This window comes from Saccoglossus kowalevskii, chromosome 19, assembly GCF_978046115.1.
Source record: "Saccoglossus kowalevskii chromosome 19, keSacKowa6.1, whole genome shotgun sequence".
NCBI classification, from domain to species: Eukaryota; Metazoa; Hemichordata; class Enteropneusta; family Harrimaniidae; genus Saccoglossus; species Saccoglossus kowalevskii.
The window spans coordinates 32,438,014-32,463,285 of NC_140659.1; the positions used below are offsets into that span (position 1 = coordinate 32,438,014).

A 25,272-nucleotide genomic window follows, 5' to 3' on the forward strand; every position below is an offset into this window, starting at 1 on the left:
GTGGCCTGGGTAGAGTTAAGGATTCAGGTGACATAATCAAATGAGCGACTTGGGTAGAGTCATGGATTCAGGTCACATAATCAAATGAGTGGCCTGAGTGGAGTCATGGATTCGGGTGACATAATCAAATGAGTGGCCTGGGTGGAGTCATGGAATCAGGTGACATAATCAAATGAGTTGCCTGTGTGGAGTTAAGGATTCAGGTGACATAATCAAATGAGTGGCCTGGGTGGATTCACAGATTCAGGTGACATAATCAAATGAGTGGCCTGGGTGGATTCAGGTGACATAATCAAGTGAGTGGCCTGGGTGGAGTCACGGATTCAGATGACATAATCAAATGAATGACCTGGTTTGAGTCATGGATTCAGGTGACATAATCAAATGAGTGACCTGGGTAGAGTTAAGGATTCAGGTGACATAATCAAATGAGCGACCTGGTTAGAGTCATGGATTCAGGTCACATAATCAAATGAGTGGCCTGAGTGGAGTCATGGATTCGGATGACATAATCAAATGAGTGGCCTGGGTGGAGTCATGGATTCAGGTGACATAATAAAATGAGTGGCCTGGGTGGATTCAGGTGACATAATCAAGTGAGTGGTCTGGTGGAGTCATGGATTCAGGTGACATAATCAAATGAGTGGCCTGGGTAGAGTTAAGGATTCAGGTCACATAATCAAATGAGTGACCTGGTTGGAGTCATGGATTCAGGTCACATAATCAAATGAGTGGCTTCGGTAGAGTCATGGATCCAGGTGACATAATGAAATGAGTGGCCTGAGTGGAGTCATGGATTTGTGTGACATAATCAAATGAGTGACCTGGGTGGATTCAGGTGACATAATCAAGTGAGTGGCCTGGGTGGAGTCACGGATTCAGGTGACATAATCAAATGAGTGGCATGGGTAGAGTTACGGATTCAGGTCACATAATCAAATGAGTGGCCTGAGTGGAGTCATGGATTAGGGTGACATAATCAAATGAGTGGCCTGAGTGGAGTCATGGATTCGGGTGACATAATCAATTGAGTGGCCTGGGTGGAGTCATGGATTAGGGTGACATAATCAAATGAGTGGCCTGGGTGGATTCGGGTGACATAATCAAGTCAGTGGTCTGGTGGAGTCACGGATTCAGGTGACATAATCAAACGAGTGGCCTGGGTAGAGTTAAGGATTCAGGTGACATAATCAAATGAGTGACCTGGTTGGAGTCATGGATTCAGGTCACATAAGCAAATGAGTGGTCTCGGTAGAGTCATAGATCCAGGTGACATAATCAAATGAGTGGCCTGCGTGGAGTCATGATTTTGTGTGACATAATCAAATGAGTGACCTGGGTGGATTCAGGTGACATAATCAACTGAGTGGCCTGGGTGGAGTCATGGATTCAGGTGACATAATCAAATGAGTGGCCTGGGTAGAGTTAAGGATTCAGGTGGCAATCAAATGAGCGACCTGGGTAGAGTCACGGATTCAGGTCACATAATCAAATGAGTGGCCTGAGTGGAGTCATGGATTCGGGTGACATAATCAAATGAGTGGCCTGGGTGGAGTCATGGAATCAGGTGACATAATCAAATGAGTTGCCTGTGTGGAGTTAAGGATTCAGGTGACATAATCAAATGAGTGGCCTGGGTGGATTCACAGATTCAGGTGACATAATGAAATGAGTGGCCTGGGTGGATTCAGGTGACATAATCAAGTGAGTGGCCTGGGTGGAGTCACGGATTCAGATGACATAATCAAATGAATGACCTGGTTTGAGTCATGGATTCAGGTCACATAATCAAATGAGTGACCTGGGTAGAGTTAAGGATTCAGGTGACATAATCATATGAGCGACCTGGGTAGAGTCATAGATTCAGGTCACATAATCAAATAAGTGGCCTGAGTGGAGTCATGGATTCGGGTGACATAATCAAATGAGTGGCCTGGGTGGAGTCATGGATTCAGGTGACATAATAAAATGAGTGGCCTGGGTGGATTCAGGTGACATAATCAAGTGAGTGGTCTGGTGGAGTCACGGATTCAGGTGACATAATCAAACGAGTGGCCTGGGTAGAGTTAAGGATTCAGGTCACATAATCAAATGAGTGACCTGGTTGGAGTCATGGATTCAGGTCACATAATCAAATGAGTGGCTTCGGTAGAGTCATGGATCCAGGTGACATAATCAAATGAGTGGCCTGAGTGGAGTCATGGATTTGTGTGACATAATCAAATGAATGACCTGGGTGGATTCAGATGACATAATCAAGTGAGTGGCCTGGGTGGAGTCACGGATTCAGGTGACATAATCAAATGAGTGGCCTGGGTAGAGTTAAGGATTCAGGTGACATAATCAAATGAGCGACCTGGGTAGAGTCATGGATTCAGGTCACATAATAAAATGAGTGGCCTGAGTGGAGTCATGGATTCGGGTGACATAATCAAATGAGTGGCCTGGGTGGAGTCATGGATTCGGGTGACATAATCAAATGAGTGGCCTGGGTGGAGTCATGGATTCAGGTGACATAATAAAATGAGTGGCCTGGGTGGATTCAGGTGACATAATCAAGTGAGTGGCCTGCGTGGATTCACAGATTCAGGTGACAAAATCAAATGAGTGGCCTGGGTGGATTCAGGTGACATAATCAAGTGAGTGGCCTGGGTGGAGTCACGGATTCAGATGACATAATCAAATGAGTGACCTGGTTTGAGTCATGGATTCAGGTCACATAATCAAATGAGTGGCCTGGGTAGAGTTAAGGATTCAGGTGACATAATCAAATGAGCGACTTGGGTAGAGTCATGGATTCAGGTCACATAATCAAATGAATGGCCTGAGTGGAATCATGGATTCGGGTGACATAATCAAATGAGTGGCCTGGGTGGAGTCATGGATTCAGGTGACATAATAAAATGAGTGGCCTGGGTGGATTCAGGTGACATAATCAAGTGAGTGGTCTGGTGGAGTCACGGATTCAGGTGACATAATCAAACGAGTGGCCTGGGTAGAGTTAAGGATTCAGGTCACATAATCAAATGAGTGACCTGGTTGGAGTCATGGATTCAGGTCACATAATCAAATGAGTGGCCTCGGTAGAGTCATGGATCCAGGTGACATAATCAAATGAGTGGCCTAAGTGGAGTCATTGATTTGTGTGACATAATCAAATGAATGACCTGGGTGGATTCAGATAACATAATCAAGTGAGTGGCCTGGGTGGAGTCATGGATTCAGGTGACATAATCAAATGAGTGGCCTGGATAGAGTTAAGGATTCAGGTGACATAATCAAATGAGCGACCTGGGTAGAGTCATGGATTCAGGTCACACAATCAAATGAGTGGCTTGAGTGGAGTCATGGATTCGGGTGACATAATCAAATGAGTGGCCTGGGTGGAGTCATGGAATCAGGTGACATAATCAAATGAGTTGCCTGTGTGAAGTTAAGGATTCAGGTGACATAATCAAATGAGTGGCCTGGGTGGAGTCACAGATTCAGGTGACATAATCAAATGAGTGGCCTGGGTGGATTCAGGTGACATAATCAAGTGAGTGGCCTGGGTGGAGTTACGGATTCAGGTGACATAATCAAATGAGTGACCTGGTTTGAGTCATGGATTCAGGTCACATAATCAAATGAGTTGCCTCGGTAGAGTCATGGATTCAGGTGACATAATTAAATGAGTGGCTTCGGTGGAGTAAAGGATTCCTGGGTGACATAATCAAATGAGTGGCCTGAGTGGAGTCATGGATTCGGGTGACATAATCAAATGAATTGCCTGTGTGGAGTTAAGGATTCAGGTGACATAATCAAATGAGTGGCCTGGGTGTAGTCACAGATTCAGGTGACATAATCAAATGACTGGCCTGGGTGGATTCAGGTGACATAATCAAGTGAGTGGCCTAGGTAGAGTTAAGGATTCAGGTGACATAATCAAATGAGTGACCTGGTTTGAGTCATGGATTCAGGTCACATAATCAAATGAGTGGCCTGGGTAGAGTTAAGGATTCAGATGATATAATCAAATGAGTGGCCTGGGTAGAGTTAAGGATTCAGGTGACATAATTAAATGAGTGGCCTCGGTGGAGTAAAAAATTCCTGGGTGACATAATCAAATGAGTGACCTGGTTAGAGTTATGGATTCCTGGGTGACATAATCAAATGAGTGGCCTCGGTGGAGTAAAGGATTCAGGTGACATAATTAAATGAGTGGCTTCGGGGGAGTAAAGGATTCCTGGGTGACATAATCAAATGAGTGGCCTGGGTAGAGTTAAGGATTCAGGTGACATAATTAAATGAGTGGCCTCAGTGGAGTAAAGGATTCCTGGGTGACATAATCAAATGAGTGGCCTGGGTAGAGTTAAGGATTCAGGTGACATAATTAAATGAGTGGCCTCGGTGGAGTAAAGGATTCCTGGGTGACATAATCAAATGAGTGACCTGGGTAGAGTTATGGATTCCTGGGTGACATAATCAAATGAGTGGCCTAGGTGGAGTAAATGATTCCTGGGTGACATAATCAAATGAGTGGTCTGGGTAGAGTTAAGGATTCAGGTGACATAATTAAATGAGTGGCCTGGGTGGAGTCATGGATTCAGGTGACATAATTAAATGAGTGGCTTCGGTGGAGTCATGGATTTAGGTGACATAATTAAATGAGTGGCCTTGGTGGAGTAAAGGATGCCTAGGTGACATAATCAAATGATTGGCCTGGGTAGAGTTAAGGATTCAGGTGACATAATTAAATGAGTGGCTTCGGGGGAGTCAAAGATTCCTGGGTGACATAATCAAATGAGTGGCCTGGGTAGAGTTAAGGATTCAGGTGACATAATTAAATGAGTGGCTTTGGGGGAGTAAAAGATTCCGGGGTGACATAATCAAATGAGTGGCCTGGGTAGAGTTAAGGATTCAGGTGACATAATTAAATGAGTGGCTTCGGGGGAGTAAAGGATTCCTGGGTGAGATAATCAAATGAGTGGCCTGGGTAGAGTTAAGGATTCAGGTGACATAATTAAATGAGTGGCCTCGGTGGTGTAAAGGATTCCTGGGTGACATAATCAAATGAGTGGCCTGGGTAGAGTTAAGGATTCAGGTGACATAATTAAATGAGTGGCTTCGGGGGAGTCAAAGATTCCTGGGTGACATAATCAAATGAGTGGCCTGGGTAGAGTTAAGGATTCAGGTGACATAATTAAATGAGTGGCTTTGGGGGAGTAAAAGATTCCGGGGTGACATAATCAAATGAGTGGCCTGGGTAGAGTTAAGGATTCAGGTGACATAATTAAATGAGTGGCTTCGGGGGAGTAAAGGATTCCTGGGTGAGATAATCAAATGAGTGGCCTGGGTAGAGTTAAGGATTCAGGTGACATAATTAAATGAGTGGCCTCGGTGGAGTAAAGGATTCCTGGGTGACATAATCAAATGAGTGGCCTGGGTAGAGTTAAGGATTCAGGTGACATAATTAAATGAGTGGCCTCGGTGGAGTAAAGGATTCCTGGGTGACATAATCAAATGAGTGACCTGGGTAGAGTTATGGATTCCTGGGTGACATAATCAAATGAGTGGACTAGGTGGAGTAAATGATTCCTGGGTGACATAATCAAATGAGTGGTCTGGGTAGAGTTAAGGATTCAGGTGACATAATTAAATGAGTGGCCTGGGTGGAGTCATGGATTCAGGTGACGTAATTAAATGAGTGGCTTCGGTGGAGTCATGGATTTAGGTGACATAATTAAGTGAGTGGCTTCGGGGGAGTCAAAGATTCCTGGGTGACATAATCAAATGAGTGGCCTGGGTAGAGTTAAGGATTCAGGTGACATAATTAAATGAGTGGCTTTGGGGGAGTAAAAGATTCCGGGGTGACATAATCAAATGAGTGGCCTGGGTAGAGTTAAGGATTCAGGTGACATAATTAAATGAGTGGCTGCGGGGGAGTAAAGGATTCCTGGGTGACATAATCAAATGAGTGGCCTGGGTAGAGTTATGGATTCCTGGGTGACATAATCAAATGAGTGGCCTAGGTGGAGTAAATGATTCCTGGGTGACATAATCAAATGAGTGGCCTAGGTAGAGTAAATGATTCCTGGGTGACATAATATGTCTATGTGACCCAAGTGGGGAAAGAAATGGATGAAGAGGAATTATTATTTACAAGCCGTGCATGGTACAGTCCCTGTTAGTTATCAAATTTAAGATATATAGTTTTGTTTATAGTAATATAGCTGTCGCATACGACTTGTTTACCACTTCCGTGTGACTGAGGATGTTCTAGAACCGTACTGTGTCTGGGTGGAATTTTTAGAAGCTGGTTGAATAGGTAATAGAACACTGTAGAAGGCAATAGAAGGTAATGGAATATTCTAGAAATTTGTAGTAAATTCCAGACTCATTATGTATGCTGATGTAATGATTTATTTATAGACAGTGTGGGTATATATAGGGGAGTTGTTCAGCACTGAGTTCAGATGAGAGATCTCGTTGAATTGTATTGGAGTTTAAGTATCTAGTTATTGGAGTAGTGGAGTTTTACCGCGTTATTGTACTTGATGTTTGCAGAGTATAATAATACCAGTACCAGTTGAAACCTCATCTGTTGGCTCCGTGTTCGTATTTTATCATCGCCGCCAGGGAAGTCTTTTTGTTACTGTTGCCATTTTGGTATTTGAACCATCACACCTGCACTACCATACCAATTATGGTAATATTACGTTGCGTGTGACAATAGCTGGAATATAACCATGTCAGGAATATGATTTTTAAACATTAAAATGATTGACATTTGTATCTGATCGTCAAACAAGTACTTGTCCATATTGAGAGGCATTGCTCTGGAACAGCATTCAAAATCAGCTATTTTGAATACATGTATATATATAACATGATGTATAACGAAAATATAAAATTTAAATATAATCAGTCAAAGCATTTAAGAGATATGGCTCTAGAAGCCCAATCATTAAAACAAAATGGCCGCCAATCAGCTATTTTGAATCCAATCTGAAAAATAAAATGACATGCATCAGGAACCCGTAATGTCTAATGTATGTACCAAGTTTGAATGAAATCCACCTATAAATGCTTGATATTTGTTAGCACAAAAATGACCACCATTTGGCCATTTTGAATAGGATCATCAAACAAATATATCTGTCTATGTACGACATGATGTATAATAAATATTTAAAATTTGAACATAATCAGTGAAAGCAAGTCAGAGATATGGCACGAGAACCACATTCATTGATACAAAATGGCCGCCAGTCGGCCATTATTAATCTTATCTGAAAAACAAAATTATTTGCATCAAGGTCCCATAATGTCTAATGTATATACCAAGTTTGAACAAAATCCATCTGTAAACAGCCGAGAAATGCTTGATTTTTAGGAATTTTTAGGACAAAAATGGCCGCCATTCGGCCATCTTGAATGAGATCGTGAAACAAATTGACGTACATATGTATAATATCATGTATGATGTATGTGTGAAGTTTGATCGTGATTGGTCCAGGCATTTCTAAGATACAGGTCCGGACGCACAGACACACCGACGCATGGACACATGTCAAAACATGTCAAAACATGTCAAAACATAAGTCCACGTTTTCGGACTACGTCTGAACAGGGACTAATAATAATAAGGTGATTGTAATCTCATACAACGAATGTGGTTTCTAATAGTTATGTTTATGAGCTCTGAACACAAATTAAGATTAATAATTAATATAAAATATTTAAAAACATTAACAAATTTAAATAGTATTGGCAAATCAGAATTTGGATAAGGAAATGGTAAATGAATCAATAGATAAAGGTTATTATAAGTTTCCCCTCATAAACTCACCTCCTCCACCCAATGTGTAAATGGTTTCTCCCAGTTATCAATTCTTTCCATATGCAAATATGTATTAAATAATATCAGATAAATATATCTCTCTAGATAATAGATACTTTGTCTTCTGAACAAAGCTTTGTCTTCTTCTGTTTTAGCAGTTTTCACCTGATAATGAAAATAAACATCCATTTAAAGTCGAGTGCTATGCATGTGTTAAATTTGTGCATATTTTAACAGATAAAGTGACAATATTTTGTAATTAATCATCGTAGTATATATAGTCAACGGTATGTTATGTTTTTTTGTTTACTGTCAATCTATCAAATAAGATGCACAAAATAAAATGTCATTATTGAATCGCAACTAAAAATATTGTTACAATAATAATTCTTGATATAGCATTACTTTCACACCAGTACCAAGATGCACAGCAAAAGAATGATAGCCTCAGCCAGACAGCCAGTACTGTTGGCCTAACAATCAACGAAAAGAAGACAAAGGTCCTAAGAAACAACACTGCAACGACAATCCCAATCACTGTGAATGGTAACCCAACAGAGGAAGTGCAGGACTTTGTCTATCTGGGCAGCAAATTGACAGCAAATGGTGACTGTGATGTTGAGGTTAATGCTAGAATCAGCAAAGCAAAGCAAACCTTTGCCATACTAAAATCTATCTAGAGATCCACTGAACTTAGCATCCACACAAAGATCAGGATTTTCAAGAGCAATGTCCTGAGCAGCCTTCTATATGGCTCAGAGTGTTGGAAAACCACTTCCTTCATCGAAAGAAAGTTAGAAATGTTCCAAAATAAGTGCCTACGTAGCATGCACACCATCTTTCAAATGAAAACCTCCGGGAAAGAACAGCAACAACATCAATTAAAGAAACTATCTGAATCCGACGATGGAGATGGCTGGGACATGTGTGCCACATGCCATCATCTTCTCTCCAAAGAAGATCATTATATTGGACGCCTCAAGGGAGGAGAAACCGAGGTCGGCCATGAGAAACCTGCAGAAAATAATAGAAAAGGAGCTCAGGAGTAAGAGACTGTCCCTTGAGACTGTCCCCAGGATAGCGGCTGACAGAGCCAGATGGAAACTCCTTGTTTTGCCTCAAGCACCAGATGACCCAGATGAGGACTGACTGAATGAATGAATGAATAATTCTTGATATCAACAAATAACTTACAAGAAACTATTTATCATTTTTTTTCCATCCTATATCACTAAGCAAAATTTTGAGACATTGAGGAATGTTTTCGCCAAAAGAAACAAACTTTTTTTATGGTAAAACAATATTTTCTACATCATGTGTTCCCCATATTTTCAATTCACTTTCTCCATTTTGGTAGCATGAAATTTCACCCATGTGAAAGTAAATAATGTGAACTTTACTTTTGAGTAGCCTTCCACCTTAGCTTTTGAAAGTTAAAGTCAATGTACATTGTACTTCCAACCATACATCTAAGTGTACAACTCTTGTCACCTTTCACAAGTTAAAGTCAATGTACATTGTACTTCCAACCATACATCTAAGTGTACAACTCATGTCACCTTTCACAAGTTAAAGTCAATGTACATTGTACTTCCAAACATACATCTAAGTGTACAACTCTCGTCACCTTTCACAAGTTAAAGTCAATGTACATTGTACTTCCAAACATACATCTAAGTGTACAACTCTTGTCACCTTTCACAAGTTAAAGTCAATGTACATTGTACTTCCAACCATACATCTAAGTGTACATGTACAACTCTTGTCACCTTTCACAAGTTAAAGTCAATGTACATTGTACTTCCAACCATACATTTAAGTGTACAACTCTTGTCACCTTTCACAAGTTAAAGTCAATGTACATTGTACTTCCAACCATACATCTAAGTGTACAACTCTCGTCACCTTTCACAAGTTAAAGTCAATGTACATTGTACTTCCAAACATACATCTAGGTGTACAACTCTTGTCACCTTTCACAAGTTAAAGTCAATGTACATTGTACTTCCAACCATACATCTAAGTGTACATGTACAACTCTTGTCACCTTTCACAAGTTAAAGTCAATGTACATTGTACTTCCAACCATACATCTAAGTGTACAACTCTCGTCACCTTTCACAAGTTAAAGTCAATGTACATTGTACTTCCAACCATACATCTAAGTGTACAACTCTCGTCACCTTTCACAAGTTAAAGTCAATGTACATTGTACTTCCAACCATACATCTAAGTGTACAACTCTCGTCACCTTTCACAAGTTAAAGTCAATGTACATTGTACTTCCAACCATACATCTAAGTGTACATGTACAACTCTTGTCACCTTTCACAAGTTAAAGTCAATGTACATTGTACTTCCAACCATACATCTAAGTGTACAACTCTCGTCACCTTTCACAAGTTAAAGTCAATGTACATTGTACTTCCAACCATACATCTAAGTGTACAACTCTTGTCACCTTTCACAAGTTAAAGTCAATGTACATTGTACTTCCAACCATACATCTAAGTGTACAACTCTCGTCACCTTTCACAAGTTAAAGTCAATGTACATTGTACTTCCAAACATACATCTAAGTGTACAACTCTCGTCACCTTTCACAAGTTAAAGTCAATGTACATTGTACTTCCAAACATACATCTAAGTGTACAACTCTTGTCACCTTTCACAAGTTAAAGTCAATGTACATTGTACTTCCAACCATACATCTAAGTGTACATATACAACTCTTGTCACCTTTCACAAGTTAAAGTCAATGTACATTGTACTTCCAACCATACATCTAAGTGTACAACTCTTGTCACCTTTCACAAGTTAAAGTCAATGTACATTGTACTTCCAACCATACATCTAAGTGTACAACTCTCGTCACCTTTCACAAGTTAAAGTCAATGTACATTGTACTTCCAAACATACATCTAAGTGTACAACTCTTGTCACCTTTCACAAGTTAAAGTCAATGTACATTGTACTTCCAACCATACATCTAAGTGTACATGTACAACTCTTGTCACCTTTCACAAGTTAAAGTCAATGTACATTGTACTTCCAACCATACATCTAAGTGTACAACTCTCGTCACCTTTCACAAGTTAAAGTCAATGTACATTGTACTTCCAACCATACATCTAAGTGTACAACTCTTGTCACCTTTCACAAGTTAAAGTCAATGTACATTGTACTTCCAACCATACATCTAAGTGTACAACTCTCGTCACCTTTCACAAGTTAAAGTCAATGTACATTGTACTTCCAACCATACATCTAAGTGTACATGTACAACTCTTGTCACCTTTCACAAGTTAAAGTCAATGTACATTGTACTTCCAACCATACATCTAAGTGTACAACTCTTGTCACCTTTCACAAGTTAAAGTCAATGTACATTGTACTTCCAACCATACATCTAAGTGTACATGTACCACTCTTGTCACCTTTCACAAGTTAAAGTCAATGTACATTGTACTTCCAACCATACATCTAAGTGTACATGTACAACTCTTGTCACCTTTCACAAGTTAAAGTCAATGTACATTGTACTTCCAACCATACATCTAAGTGTACAATTCTCGTCACCTTTCACAAGTTAAAGTCAATGTACATTGTACTTCCAACCATACATCTAAGTGTACAACTCTTGTCACCTTTCACAAGTTAAACCTGCACAATTATTTCCATATTTTTTTTACAAAAATGTTGATTAAGAATAGCAGCCAGAGGAGAATGTTAGAAAAAGAGATAATAGTGTGCAAAATGTGAGAAAAATTATGGCATGTAGGTTGGACTTTTTCTGAAAATGTGAACTCTTTGGGGCAGTTTAAGCAGGTTTGAACCAAACTTTCATGTTTTCACTATTATGAGTTCATCAGGTTATTATGATACAGAACAGTTTTGTCCTATTATGCCCTTCCTATAATTGCATTCCACATATTAAGCTCATTAGTGCTAAATATAGTTTGTACTACCTTAACACATCGCATGCTGATATAAACAGGTGTTAAAATTTGACATGGCTAACAGACTTTAAACCATTAGCTCCTGAAACAGTGCACAGTATGTAATAATAACTTTATTAAAATCATATTCACAATGGGGTATTGATCAATCCAGTAAAAGTAATATATATATATAAAATAATAATAATAAAAAATTACAAATATAACTAAAACTAATAAAATACATAAGAGTTAAGAAAGAATAATAATTTATAAAAATACATGTATAATAAAAATAGGTGTTTCTTTGTTATGAGGCAGTGATAATCTAATCTTTTTCAAACTGTCTTCCCTCATAGTAAAAAACTGGTGAATAAATTTACTAAATTTCTTTTAATATTTGTCTATCTTGTAGTTTTAGTATGTTTCATAGTCAGAACAGTCCTGGAGTATGTTGTGTTTTTCGAAGAGGTCATCTCTCTCTATTTTGCAGTATTTGCACTGTAGATGCAAGTGATTACATGTATTTGATAAAGGAGTTCCAATTTTTCTTTAAATCAGTTCTTTACCCAGTTGTTAGTGCCTGTTTCATCTGCTTTTACACATAATCTGTATTACTGGGGTACATTCATTGACCAGTGTATTTTATGGCAATTTTCAGTCAATATTTAAACATTTGGGTCAGACTTGCTAAGAGAAGTGGGTAGAGACCCAGTTGCATTAGGCAACCAATGTTTGTGGTTTTACAACCAACCTTTAGAAGAAATTGACAGAATTTCAGGTGGAGTTTTTCTGCTGGTGTTGTGCAGTTTGATAGGTTTGACAATTGTTTGATGTTACCACATGACCAAACCTCAGAGCAATAATAAAAGCAAAGCTGGTTTGACCACTGCATCAAACATCTAAATATACTTTTACCGAGATATTTGTTTCTGAATATAATTGCTGTTTTAGACTTAATAGAGCCTTCATTGCTCTATTTTGTAAGTATATTAATTATATGTACTGTATTTTAAACACTTAGATAACAGAGGTGTTTCTATGGGCTTAATATCTCAAGGATTTAGTATACAACACATGTAATTTTGGTCTATATAAGCTTCTGGTAAAACATACACAGTATTACGGCCAATTTTTAATTAAAAATGGCCATCAATACAAGTGTAGGGTTTAAAGTTATAGGAAAATCAGTAATTGTTTCCATAGAAACAAGTTTGAAAACATACATTTTTATTAGCTACATGTATTTGTCAGTTATTTGATAGAACTTTTCACTTCAAGAATTATCCATATCCTAGAGTAATAAACATAATAATAAATACAATTTTCTATCTGATTTCAAATTAACAGAGAAATCAGAGAGTACCAGCCAAAGATATTGAAATGTCAAGGGAAAATGTTGAAAATAGTTACAAAGTATGTTTGTAACTAAGAACTATCACATGACATTATCATGTGACTGTCAACTGATGTCTTCCTTACCTTATTATATGTAGAAAATATAACTTCTCTTGCATGATAATGCATTGGAGTCATCGTCTCTGAACATTTATCTAAAATAAAATCTACTTCCCTCTTGACCTGAGTTCCATTTGGCAATCTTCTCACCAACTTCTGTACAATCTGTCAAAAGATTATAATCACAAAACACCTGATGAAAATTTGGATTTATAGTATCACCTGAAATATAATAATATTTTAACAAAAATACATTTATGCAATGGATCACATCAATCTCGTTATGCAATGATCAAAACTCAGCAGTATGTCTTAATGTAAACCTTTCAGTAATTTTGTAATGAACTCAGATAATGTTGAAATCACAATGAATCTACAGAAATCGTGGATCATTAGAATATTAGATCAAAACAAGTAGCCAATATAAAATTATGCCTTTTGATAAAAAATTAACAATGAAATCATATAAAAATACATTTGAATAGGCAGAACAGAAAAACAACTTACAGTAAATTCTCCCTTGGTGTATTCAGCATTTGGCAAACTGACATGTTCTTGTTCTCCAAGTTTACATCCGACTGGAAAACCCTGTTGAGTAGATGATGAATATTGTGTGAGAACTTTGAAGTGCGCCCTTATCTAATAATGGCATTATATCAGATTCTGATGTGTGTCTGTTTAGAAAGCTTAGAAGGAGCTCTGGTGTGCTGAGAGTACTGGAGGTATATTTATTATTTCAAAATTTAAGAATAGCCTTTCTAAAAAGGTCTGCTATTATAGATGCACAACATGAAAACAAATTGATCCACATGCATTATAATGTCTGTGCATTGTCCCAGAGCATCTACATGTATGTACAAAGTTTCATTGAAATGTGATGATTGATACTTGAGATATCAAGAGAGAAGCTGAAAATTAGGTAATTAATATGCATGGACTTTTACCCAAAACTAATCAGGTCTATGCATTGTCTAAGAGCATCACAGAAATTAAAAAAATTATAACTAAATTAAATTTATTGATGTTTTATTTTTGTCAATAGTGTGCAGTTCTTTCAAGAAGAAGCAGAGTTTTCTTATGAAAATCTGAATGTTTCTATCTGTGTTTACCTTTTTATGCCACATAATAAGACCTGCAATTGCCATGGCTGTCGTTGTCCTGTCTTTGCCATCATGGCAGTTAAAGATCAGTGCTGGACCATCTTCGTCAGTGTGAATCTCATCAAGGTCTTTTATAACTGACACAAGTAAATCATATTGCTGAAATGGAAATAACCAATCAGAAAAAGGTATAGAATCATGTGACATACAATGACCAATAAAAACGAGATACATAAAAAGTAACTTAGCAACCAGTTATAAGAATTGATCATGTCATATGACAATTAAGAACCAATCAATTTATAAAATTGTTTTAAATTACCTCTTCAGTTGCAGAACACTCCTCCTGCATAGGCATCCTATAATATCTAAGCTGAGGTGTCTGTTTCATCTGATGCTCACACATCTCCCTTATTGTCAATATACTGCTAAAATCTTTAGGCTCCCTAGCCTGATTCGTTTCTTGATATACCTGAAAGGGCCAATGAGGATGACGTTATTTTTTCTAGAAAGTTCTCAACAAATTTTTTGTTGTTGTATCATAAACTGGAATGGTGAACACTTGTCGTTTTCAAACATATAAAGAGTTGAAAATGTACTCAAATAACTGTAAACGGGAACTCTTCTTCCAAAATGAGCGTTTCTTTCTATTTACTGGAGAACCAAAATTCACAGTAGATTCTCTAAATTATACATTATAGAATAACATGATGGTCACCTCTTCTGCCTGATTCCTAAATGAAAGAGTGTATGGCCATGTGATCACTATAAAACTAATCCATTACACAAAGACACATAATGTTCATCTGACCTCCAAAAGGTCACACATCCTGGTACATACATATCCACTATCAATTCCAATTTATAAACCTATAAAGTACAGAATATATGCATAATATTTGAAAATTATTGCAGTTATAAGACAACAATAGCACCAAAAAAACACAGGATGTGTGACCTTTCAAAGTCACAATTAGGGCCTACTTACCTGCAATGTTTTCTTGGTTTTCAAAAGTTCTGTTTTCAAAAGAGCTTCTTTTCTCTGAAAGTTTGATATTTATTGAAAAATATATTTTAAAATAAATTATTATTAAATTAATTATTTTAAAAAAATTGATTTAAAATTCACATGTTCAATGACAAGTACAAATTTATCCCCCTATAAAAACATTTCCAATTGCACAAGTATTTGATCAATTTTACCTCTAGTTCTTTTGCATCAATTCCCGACAAATTGATATTTTCTGTTAAGTTAGAGGGTTCTCTTGGTGTAAAAGTCTCCCCATCACAGTCAAGAACAACATCTTCTCTCAGGTTGAATAAAATAACTATCGGGTGACCATGTTTTTTATCAACTAATGTCTGCACAACTCTGGACAGACCCTAAAAATAAAGTTTATCAGTTTATATGACATCAATTTTCACAGTTTGTAAAACTGTTTTTTGATCTGCAGGTAGTGGCAAATGTGTTCTTTGAATTATTCATGATTAATTTGAGGGTGCTCTTCACTAAAACTATAGTCTTCAAAGACGTAATTGCACTAGTAACTGCAACATTAAAGGCAATGCTCATTGGTGCAATTTTTTAAGTTTATATATGTCATTTCATGCAGTGTGATGACCACCACATTTGAAATACTTAATGTACAGTCCATGATGTGACGTACCTCCCTGCATGGTTGTGCCATTCCATATACATTCAATCCTGGACATTTCCTAAAATTGGATACTTTGACTTCTCGAGTAGAACTGAGAACGTCAAGACCGATGTAATCGTCTGCAACCTGAGAAAATAGAAGAACAGAAGTCAATTCAAATAAGGTTTAAAAACATGTTACCATGCTGATACTAGAGGGCGTACTTGACAACAAAAAATTACAATCAGTTCAGAAAATATATCTACAAACAAGATAATGAAGCTTTAAATACAAAACATACATATGAATGTACAAAGGTTCTGCTGAAACAGTTGCTATTCTAAACAAGGCAATTGAATTAATTAATATCTGAATTTCTGCTATACATTGGAACAACTACATAAAAAAAAGAATGTAATGAGCTGCCACTAGAGGGTGCCTGTCACTCACCATGTATCTCACTCCTTTGGTGATGAGCTCAGGCGATGTTTTTCGTTCTGAGATATCAATATTGCTGAGAAGTCTGTACAGGTATGGACGTTTATAAACCCAAGAACTGAATGGCTGAGTCAAAGTTAACGGATACTGCAAAAAAAAAGTTATTTCCATAAATGTACTTAGCTAAGAACAAAATCTCACAAAACTAGAGATTTAATGAGATTTCAATAAGATGTTAGCTAAGAACAAAATCTCACAAAACAAGAGATTTAATGAGATTTCAATGAGATGTTAGCTAAGAACAAAATCTCACAAAACAAGAGATTTAATGAGATTTCAATGAGATGTTAGCTAAGAACAAAATTTCTCAAACCATGAGATTAAAAGTGAGTAATGTTATAGCCACTAACCTGTTCATGCAAATATGCATTGAAAACAATGAGATAAAAATATCTCTCCAAATGTGTCAGTGCTCTTTTCTGAAAATATTCTTTTGCACTATATCCCTGAAAAATGAAAAATAACTTTTCTGAACTATAACATATAAGTCTTAAAAATTAAAATTTTGTTATGGTTTTTAAAAATGAGCAGGAACAGCATCCTGGACTGAGACCTGGACATTGACAGTCGGGCAATGTTGGTGCTCAACGACAATAATTTATTGGAACCAAATTCAAGCTGAATGTGTTTAAATTATTACATGTTTAGAACTGTTTCCTTGGAAACAACCTGTCAACTTACATCAATTTCATAATCTTCTTTAATTCCCTCAAGTTTCTTCTTGCATTCAGTTATCTCCGTTCTCAAATTTTCCAAATCACAGCAAAGATCAATAACTACATCAACCTAAATTTAAGCGAAAAAATATTCTAAAGTGAGATAAACTGGAACCAATTATTCAAAAAGGCATGAATGTCATAGAGTACTTAAAACAAATTATATTGAGCAAATCTTTAATACCAGTATATGCATTTATACTGTCATTTTGAGTAACAGCTAAAATTTAAGTCTATAATATATAACATCATTATGATAAGAAGATATTCACACAGCCCTGCCAAAGACAGACAGACATTGACTACAGATATCAGTTGTCACATATCAACTGAAGTTCAAATGAATGCATTCAACTTACTTCTTGTTTTATTTGAGATCCATTTGGTAAATAATCTAAAAGTTTTTTAATGATATTGAATTCCCCTCTCTCAAAATTTGGACTTCTTTCATTAATAGGATAAGGAGGCTTACTGAAAAATAAAGGAAACAGCACATGATTAACAAGCCATGCATAGCACAGTCCCCGTTAGTTATCAAATTTAGATAATATAGTTTTGTTTATATTAATATAGCTGGAATATAACCATGTCAGAAATATGATTAAAATGATTGACATTTGTATCTGATCGTCAAAAAAGTACTGGAACAGCATTCAAAATCAGCCATTTTGAATACATGTATATAATATAACATGATGTATAACGAATATATATAATTTGAATATAATCAGTCAAAGCTATGGCTCTAGAAGCCCAATCATTAAAACAAAATGGCCGCCAGACAGCCATTTTGAAACCAATCTGAAAAATAAATGATGTGCATCAGGAACCTGTAATGTCTAACATATGTACCAAGTTTGAACGAAATCCATCCATAAATGCTTGATATTTGATGATTTTTAAGCACAAAAATGGCCACAATTTGGCCATTTTGAATAGGATCGCCAAACCAATATATCTGTCTATCTATAACATGATGTATAATGAATATTTTATATTTGAACATAATCAGTGAAAGCAAGTCAGAGATATGGCACAAGAACCACATTCATTAAAACAAAATGGCCGCCAGTCGGCCATTTTGAATCTTATCTTGAAAAAACAAAATTATTTGCATCAAGGTCCCATAATGTCTAATGTATATACCAAGTTTGCACAAAATCCATCTGTAAACAGCCGAGAAATGCTTTATTTTTAGGATTTTTTAGCACAAAAATGGCCGCCATTCGGCCATCTTGAATCAGATCGTAAAACAAAATGATGTGCATCAAAGCAATTGACGATGGACAAAACAATGTTCGACAATCACCTATATGAACAGCTTCACTCTGTTATCTATGATGACAGTAGAGCTAAGAAGGGTAGGATGACAGTGGAGCTAAGAAGGGTAGGATGACAGTAGAGCTAAGAAGGGTAGGATGACAGTAGAGCTAAAAAGGGTAGGATGACTTTGGAGCTAAAAAGGGCAGGGTGACAGTAGAGCTAAAAAGGGGAGGATTACTTTGGAGCTAAAAAGGGAGGATGACAGTAGAGTTAAAAAGGGTAGGATGACTATAGAGCTAAAAAGGATATGATGGCAGTAGAGCTAAAAAGGACAGGGTGACAGCAGAGCTAAAAAGGGTAGGATGACTTTGGAGCTAAAAAGGGCAGGGTGACAGTAGAGCTAAAAAGGGGAGGATTACTTTGGAGCTAAAAGAGGAGGATGACAGTAGAGCTAAAAAGGGCAGGGTGACAGTAGAGCTAAAAAGGGCAAGGTGACAGTAGAGCTAAAAAGGGTAGGATGACTTTGGAGCTAAAAAGGGCAGGGTGACAGTAGAGCTAAAAGAGGCAGGGTGACAGTAGAGCTAAAAAGGGTAGGATGACTTTGGAGCTAAAAAGGGTAGGATGACAGTAGAGCTAAAAAGGGTAGGATGACAGTAGAGCTAAAAAGGGGAGGATGACAGTAGAGCTAAAAAGGGGAGGATGACAGTAGAGCTAAAAAGGGTAGGATGACTATAGAGCTAAAAAGGATATGATGGCAGTAGAGCTAAAAGGGGGATGATGACTTGAGCTAAAAAGGGGAGGATGACGGTAGAGCTAAAACATAGTTGAACTCTGGTGACCTTGCCCTTTGTTATATAATATAGTTTCCTTTATCATAGTTTGTTTCAATATAAATATGCATTGTCATAATTAATTTTGAATACAAACAAGTTTTGGGGTTGAACCAACAATGGGATATCAGTCTACCGAATGTCCTTAAAAGATGTAAATATCTTACAAAAACATTGGTGCCTTATTTGTTTAATTATTTTAAGGGACATAATTTCCAGTTTTATTCAAAGTAATTCAGATATTTTAGTATGAAAATACATGCCTCATCACAAAAAAAAAAGTTCTGCACTTAGATGTGAATAGATTCATAAAACATGCAAAATAACAGAAAATCTTAGCTGGCTTTTGTCCAAGTATTTTGTACAGGTGTCTGTCAAAAATTAATGATTTACTGAGACAAATATGAACTGCCTCATTGTGTGACTACTGTATTATATGAAAAGTAAAAAAAAAACACCCTTTATGAATAGCTGTTGCAAGCTCTGCTTTGTATGCAAATCAACTTAAATAGTTGGTGTCCAGTGGAGGGAGAAGTCAACAGTACTGTTGCCTCCTAAGAATCTACATCTTCAAACACTGCAATCTTTGAAGTGCGTTTTTAAACTAGTATTATGAAAACTCTATCATTCTGTTCTAATAGCTGAAACATATTCCTGTGAGTTTTCATTTGTCGAATGAACTGTTTGTCAAATACAGAATACATATATTTTAGAACAATTTTCTTTTAAAAATGTGGATGAAATGTTTTGCTTTTTATGTATTTTTTATGTATTGTTTTTGATTTGATAACTTTGAACTAAACAGATTTTCTATTAGCTTCAGATCTTGATCAAAGTTTGGCACCCAGTTCATAGGAGTGCTTATATTGATTTTCTGACATCTCGTTTTCTGTAAAGATTTTATTGGTAGGTTTGCAAATGTGTATCAGACTGTGCAATCTCTCCATGAGTTGGTTTTGAAACCCAGTATGGGATTCTGGGATACATTACCAAGGATATTATTACAAGATAAATCATTTGCTTCATTGAACACATACAACAATGCATAATTCCACTGAGATCAGTGACCTTTGATGTGTATCACCAGTGATCAGTCAATTAGAAACAGTCAAAATATTTTATCAGATTTTCTCTATTTTTGCATGATATTTTCATACAGGACATCTGTTGTTCAAACTCAGGGAAGACATTATACTAATGAATAAGGTGACCAAGTTTGATGAAGTTTGGAATAGAATTAGAAAAGTTATTATGCACACAATAACAATTATTAACGACGACGACGACAACAATGACAACAACAACACCGACAACGCCAGACAAAATCTTTCCCTTATATACCTTTCCCTTCCATCTTTGATGGTACGGGCAAGGTAAAAAGGGAAGATGACTTCGGAGCTAAAAAAGGGAGGATGACAGTTGAGCTAAAAAGGGTAGGATGACAGTAGAGCTAAAAAGGGGAGAATGACAGTAGAGCTAAAAAGGGGAGAATGACAGTAGAGCTAAAAAGGGTAGGATGACAGTAGAGCTAAAAAGGGTAGGATGACAGTAGAGCTAAAAAGGAGAGAATGACAGTAGAGCTAAAAAGGGGATGATGACAGTAGAGCTAAAAAGGGGATGATGACAGTAGAGCTAAAAAGGGGATGATGACAGTAGAGCTAAAAAGGGGAGAATGACAGTAGAGCTAAAAAGGGGAGAATGACAGTAGAGCTAAAAAGGGGAGAATGACAGTAGAGCTAAAAAGGGGATGATGACAGTAGAGCTAAAAAGGGATGATGACAGTAGAGCTAAAAGGGATGACAGTAGAGCTAAAAAGGGGATGATGACAGTAGAGCTAAAAAGGGGAGAATGACAGTAGAGCTAAAAAGGGGAGAATGACAGTAGAGCTAAAAAGGGGATGATGACAGTAGAGCTAAAAAGGGGATGATGACAGTAGAGCTAAAAAGGGGATGATGACAGTAGAGCTAAAAAGGGGATGATGACAGTAGAGCTAAAAAGGGGATGACAGTGGAGCTAAAAAGGGGAGGATGACAGTAGAGCTAAAAAGGGGATGATGACAGTGGAGCTAAAAAGGGGAGGATGACAGTAGAGCTAAAAAGGGGATGATGACAGTGGAGCTAAAAAGGGGAGGATGACAGTAGAGCTAAAAAGAGGATGATGACAGTGGGGCTAAAAAGGGGAGGATGACAGTAGAGCTAAAAAGGGAGGATGACTTTGGAGCTAAAAGGGGAGGATGACAGTAGAGCTAACAAGTCATTGTCAATGACACGTCCCCGTTCCGTTCATATTTGAGTGACATATACATTCAAAGCAGATCATGACCGAAATGCACCTGCATATGTACAACACATTGTGCTAAATCTGAACAAAATCCATCCATGCATGACTGAGATCTGGTTCTGGAATTGTGAAAATATGTGATTTTGATGCATTTTCGGCCTTAAAATGGCCATCATTCCACTATTGTTAAGCAGATCATGAAACAAATGCACATATCTATTTGTGACATGATGTACCATGTGTGTGTGAAGTTTGAACTTGATCAATCCAGACATGTCTTGGATACGGATCCAGAACTGAATTCTTTAACAAAATGGCCGCCAGTCGGCCATTTCGAACTTGATGCGAAAAAAAAAGACGTGCATCAAGGTCCTATTATGTTTAATGTATGTACCAAATTTGAACAAAATCCATCCATGCATAACTGAGATACGGGTCCGGAATGGTGAAAATGTGCGATTTCAATGCATTTTCGGCCTTAAAGCGGCCCCCATTTGGCTATCGTTAATGAGATCATGAAACAAATGCACATACATATTTGTGACATGATGTACCTTGTGTGTGTGAAGTTTGAACTTGATCAATCCAGACATGTCTCGGATACGGATCCAGAACTGAATTCTTTAAAACAAAATGGCCGCCAGTCGGCTATTTCAAACTTGATCCGAAAAAAAAAATGACGTGCATCAAGGTCCTATTATGTTTAATGTATGTACCAAATTTGAATGAAATCCGTCCATGCATAACTGAGATCTGGGTCCGGAATGGTGAAAATGTGCGATTTCAATGCATTTTCGGCCTTAAAGCGGCCCCCATTTGGCTATCGTTAATGAGATCATGAAACAAATGCACATACATATTTGTGACATGATGTACCTTGTGTGTGTGAAGTTTGAACTTGATCAATCCAGACATGTCTCGGATACGGATCCAGAACTGAATTCTTTAAAACAAAATGGCCGCCAGTCGGCTATTTCGAACTTGATCCGAAAAAAAAAAATGACGTGCATCAAGGTCCTATTATGTTTAATGTATGTACCAAATTTGAACAAAATCCGTCCATGCATAACTGAGATCCGGGTCCGGAATGGTGAAAATGTGCGATTTTGATGCATTTTCGGCATTAAAATGGCCACTATTCGGCTATCGTTAATCGGATCATGAAAAAAATGCATGTGCATATGTCCCATATAATGTGTAATGTATGAGTGAAGTTTGAACTTAATCGGTCCATGCATGTTCGAGATACAGGTGATCACGGACGCACAGACACACGGACGCACGGACGGACACACACAGGGCAAAACATAAGTCCCCGTTTTCGGCCTGCGTCCGAACGGGGACTAAAAAGGGGATGATGACAGTGGAGCTAAAAAGGGGAGGATGACAGTAGAGCTAAAAAGGGGATGATGACAGTGGAGCTAAAAAGGGGAGGATGACAGTAGAGCTAAAAAGGGGATGATGACAGTGGAGCTAAAAAGGGGATGATGACAGTGGAGCTAAAAAGGGGAGGATAACAGTAGAGCTAAAAAGGGGATGATGACAGTGGAGCTAAAAAGGGGAGGATGACAGTGTATTAAAGTACTGTAAAATCTGTATTAAAATCTGCGGCTTCTATTGAAATGGTACAATGCAACAGAGGGGATGCGGCTTCTATTAGAGCATCTACACATATGAGAAATTGTGAATTTTTTGGTTCTAAATTGTTCAAAAAGAATGGGTGCGGCATCTATTAGAGATGCAGCTTCTAATACAGATTTTACGGTACTTACACTTTAGTAATAGAGCAAATATATGATATTTCCCAATTTGAACATTATGCCTTTAGTTTATGTGTTACAACTTTATTATACTTCAATATCCTTACTACTATTACTACTACTTACTATAATTATACTATAGCTAAACCCAATACCAAATATATACACATAATATTCATTAAACTATTGTATAATACTGTAGAATACTTTATTTTCGCTATTTTCGCTGAAGGGAAGACTCCGTGAAAATAAAATCCAGCGAATATACTTTTTTTCCTATATTTCACATTAAACTCATCAAAAATCAGCGAAAAATAAATTCCATACAAAACGCCCAAAAAGCCTTCTTAGCGAAAATTAAGTCCAGCGAAAATAAAGTATTCCACAGTACTATGCATAGTCTAGAGTAAATACTGTATGCATTTATATATAAATAACCAAATGTAATCTCCCCTTTCACCTTATGTTGACAACAAAATTGCCATCAACTTGTAATAAACATCATGCATAAAGACTTATATTGCATGAAATATGATTGCATACTCACAGAGCATCTTGTGGAAATCCTCTTTTGTGAGAAAGTACAAGACACCCCATAACCATGCCAACAGTTGTTCTGCACACTCCTACATGTCCATTGAACACAAAAGCTGGTAATGACGGATCATCCTTCTCAAAAAGTCGTGGATATTCCTAGAGAGGAGATAAACAATATTTTCATTTCACATGTCAATATAATATATAGGTCACTATAGGTTAATGTTTGTCATTGTAGGTCATTATAGGTTAATGTATGTTAATGTATGTCATTGTAGGTCACTATAGGTTGATGTAAGTCATTGTAGGTCTCTATAGGTTGATGTATTTCATTGTAGGTCACTATAGGTTGATGTATGTCATTGTAGGTCTCTATAGATTGATGTATGTCAGTGTAGGTCACTATAGGTTGATATATGTCAGTGTAGGTCACTATAGGTTGATGTATGTCATTGTAGGTCACTATAGGTTGATGTATGTCATTGTAGGTCTCTATAGGTTGATGTATGTCAGTGTATATAGGTCACTATAGGTTGATGTATTTCATTGTACGTCTCTATAGATTGATGTATGTCATTGTAGGTCTCTATAGGTTGATGTAAGTAAGTAAGTAAGTAATTCTTTATTGCTATCGTATCCCATTTGAGATCTTGACAAAAAGTACAATAAAGTCAAAAACATGTAATAAAAAAAAAATGAAAATAAAAGGAAATACTAAAAATACAGTAAATGAATGAAATAAATACACATCTCACAATAAGAGATAAATGAATAATTGTAATATAATGTAAATAAATGTAAATCTGTGTTTTGTGGGTTTTTTTTTTTTTTGAGGCAGCTGGTACTGAAGTTATTGTTTGATTTTTTGCTCCCTAAGCATAAAGCAAGTATAAATGTGTCAGTGTAGGTCTCTATAGGTTGATGTATTTCATTGTAGGTCACTATAGGTTGATGTATGTCATTGTCATTGTAGGTCTCTATAGATTGATGTATGTCAGTGTAGGTCACTATAGGTTGATATATGTCAGTGTAGGTCACTATAGGTTGATGTATGTCATTGTAGGTCACTATAGGTTGATGTATTTCATTGTAGGTCTCTATAGGTTGATGTATGTCATTGTAGGTCTCTATAGGTTGATGTATTTCATTGTAGGTCTCTATAGGTTGATGTATTTCGTTGTAGGTCTCTATAGGTTGATGTATGTCATTGTAGGTCTCTATAGGTTGATGTATGTCATTGTAGGTCACTATAGGTTGATGTATGTCATTGTAGGTCTCTATAGATTGATGTATGTCAGTGTATATAGGTCACTATAGGTTGATGTATTTCATTGTACGTCTCTATGGGTTGATGTATGTCATTGTAGGTCTCTATAGGTTGATGTATGTCAGTGTAGGTCTCTATAGGTTGATGTATTTCATTGTAGGTCTCT

General features: G+C 37.0%; 1 protein-coding gene across 1 annotated transcript in view; it reads right to left on the minus strand.

Moving 5' to 3' along the window:
- The window catches only part of LOC102802575 (paladin-like), an 86,377-nt gene that overhangs the window by 8,318 nt on the left and 52,787 nt on the right, over positions 1-25,272 (minus strand). The window contains exons 6-18 of the mRNA XM_006813196.3: positions 23,850-23,995; positions 17,529-17,640; positions 17,135-17,239; positions 16,804-16,899; positions 16,406-16,540; positions 15,986-16,102; positions 15,522-15,701; positions 15,307-15,360; positions 14,641-14,790; positions 14,328-14,477; positions 13,726-13,806; positions 13,243-13,383; positions 7,832-7,987 (exon numbers count right to left, since the gene is read on the minus strand). Of these exons, the coding sequence (XP_006813259.3) occupies positions 7,832-7,987; positions 13,243-13,383; positions 13,726-13,806; positions 14,328-14,477; positions 14,641-14,790; positions 15,307-15,360; positions 15,522-15,701; positions 15,986-16,102; positions 16,406-16,540; positions 16,804-16,899; positions 17,135-17,239; positions 17,529-17,640; positions 23,850-23,995 (1,623 nt within the window). The remainder of the gene's footprint in view (positions 1-7,831; positions 7,988-13,242; positions 13,384-13,725; positions 13,807-14,327; positions 14,478-14,640; positions 14,791-15,306; positions 15,361-15,521; positions 15,702-15,985; positions 16,103-16,405; positions 16,541-16,803; positions 16,900-17,134; positions 17,240-17,528; positions 17,641-23,849; positions 23,996-25,272) is intronic.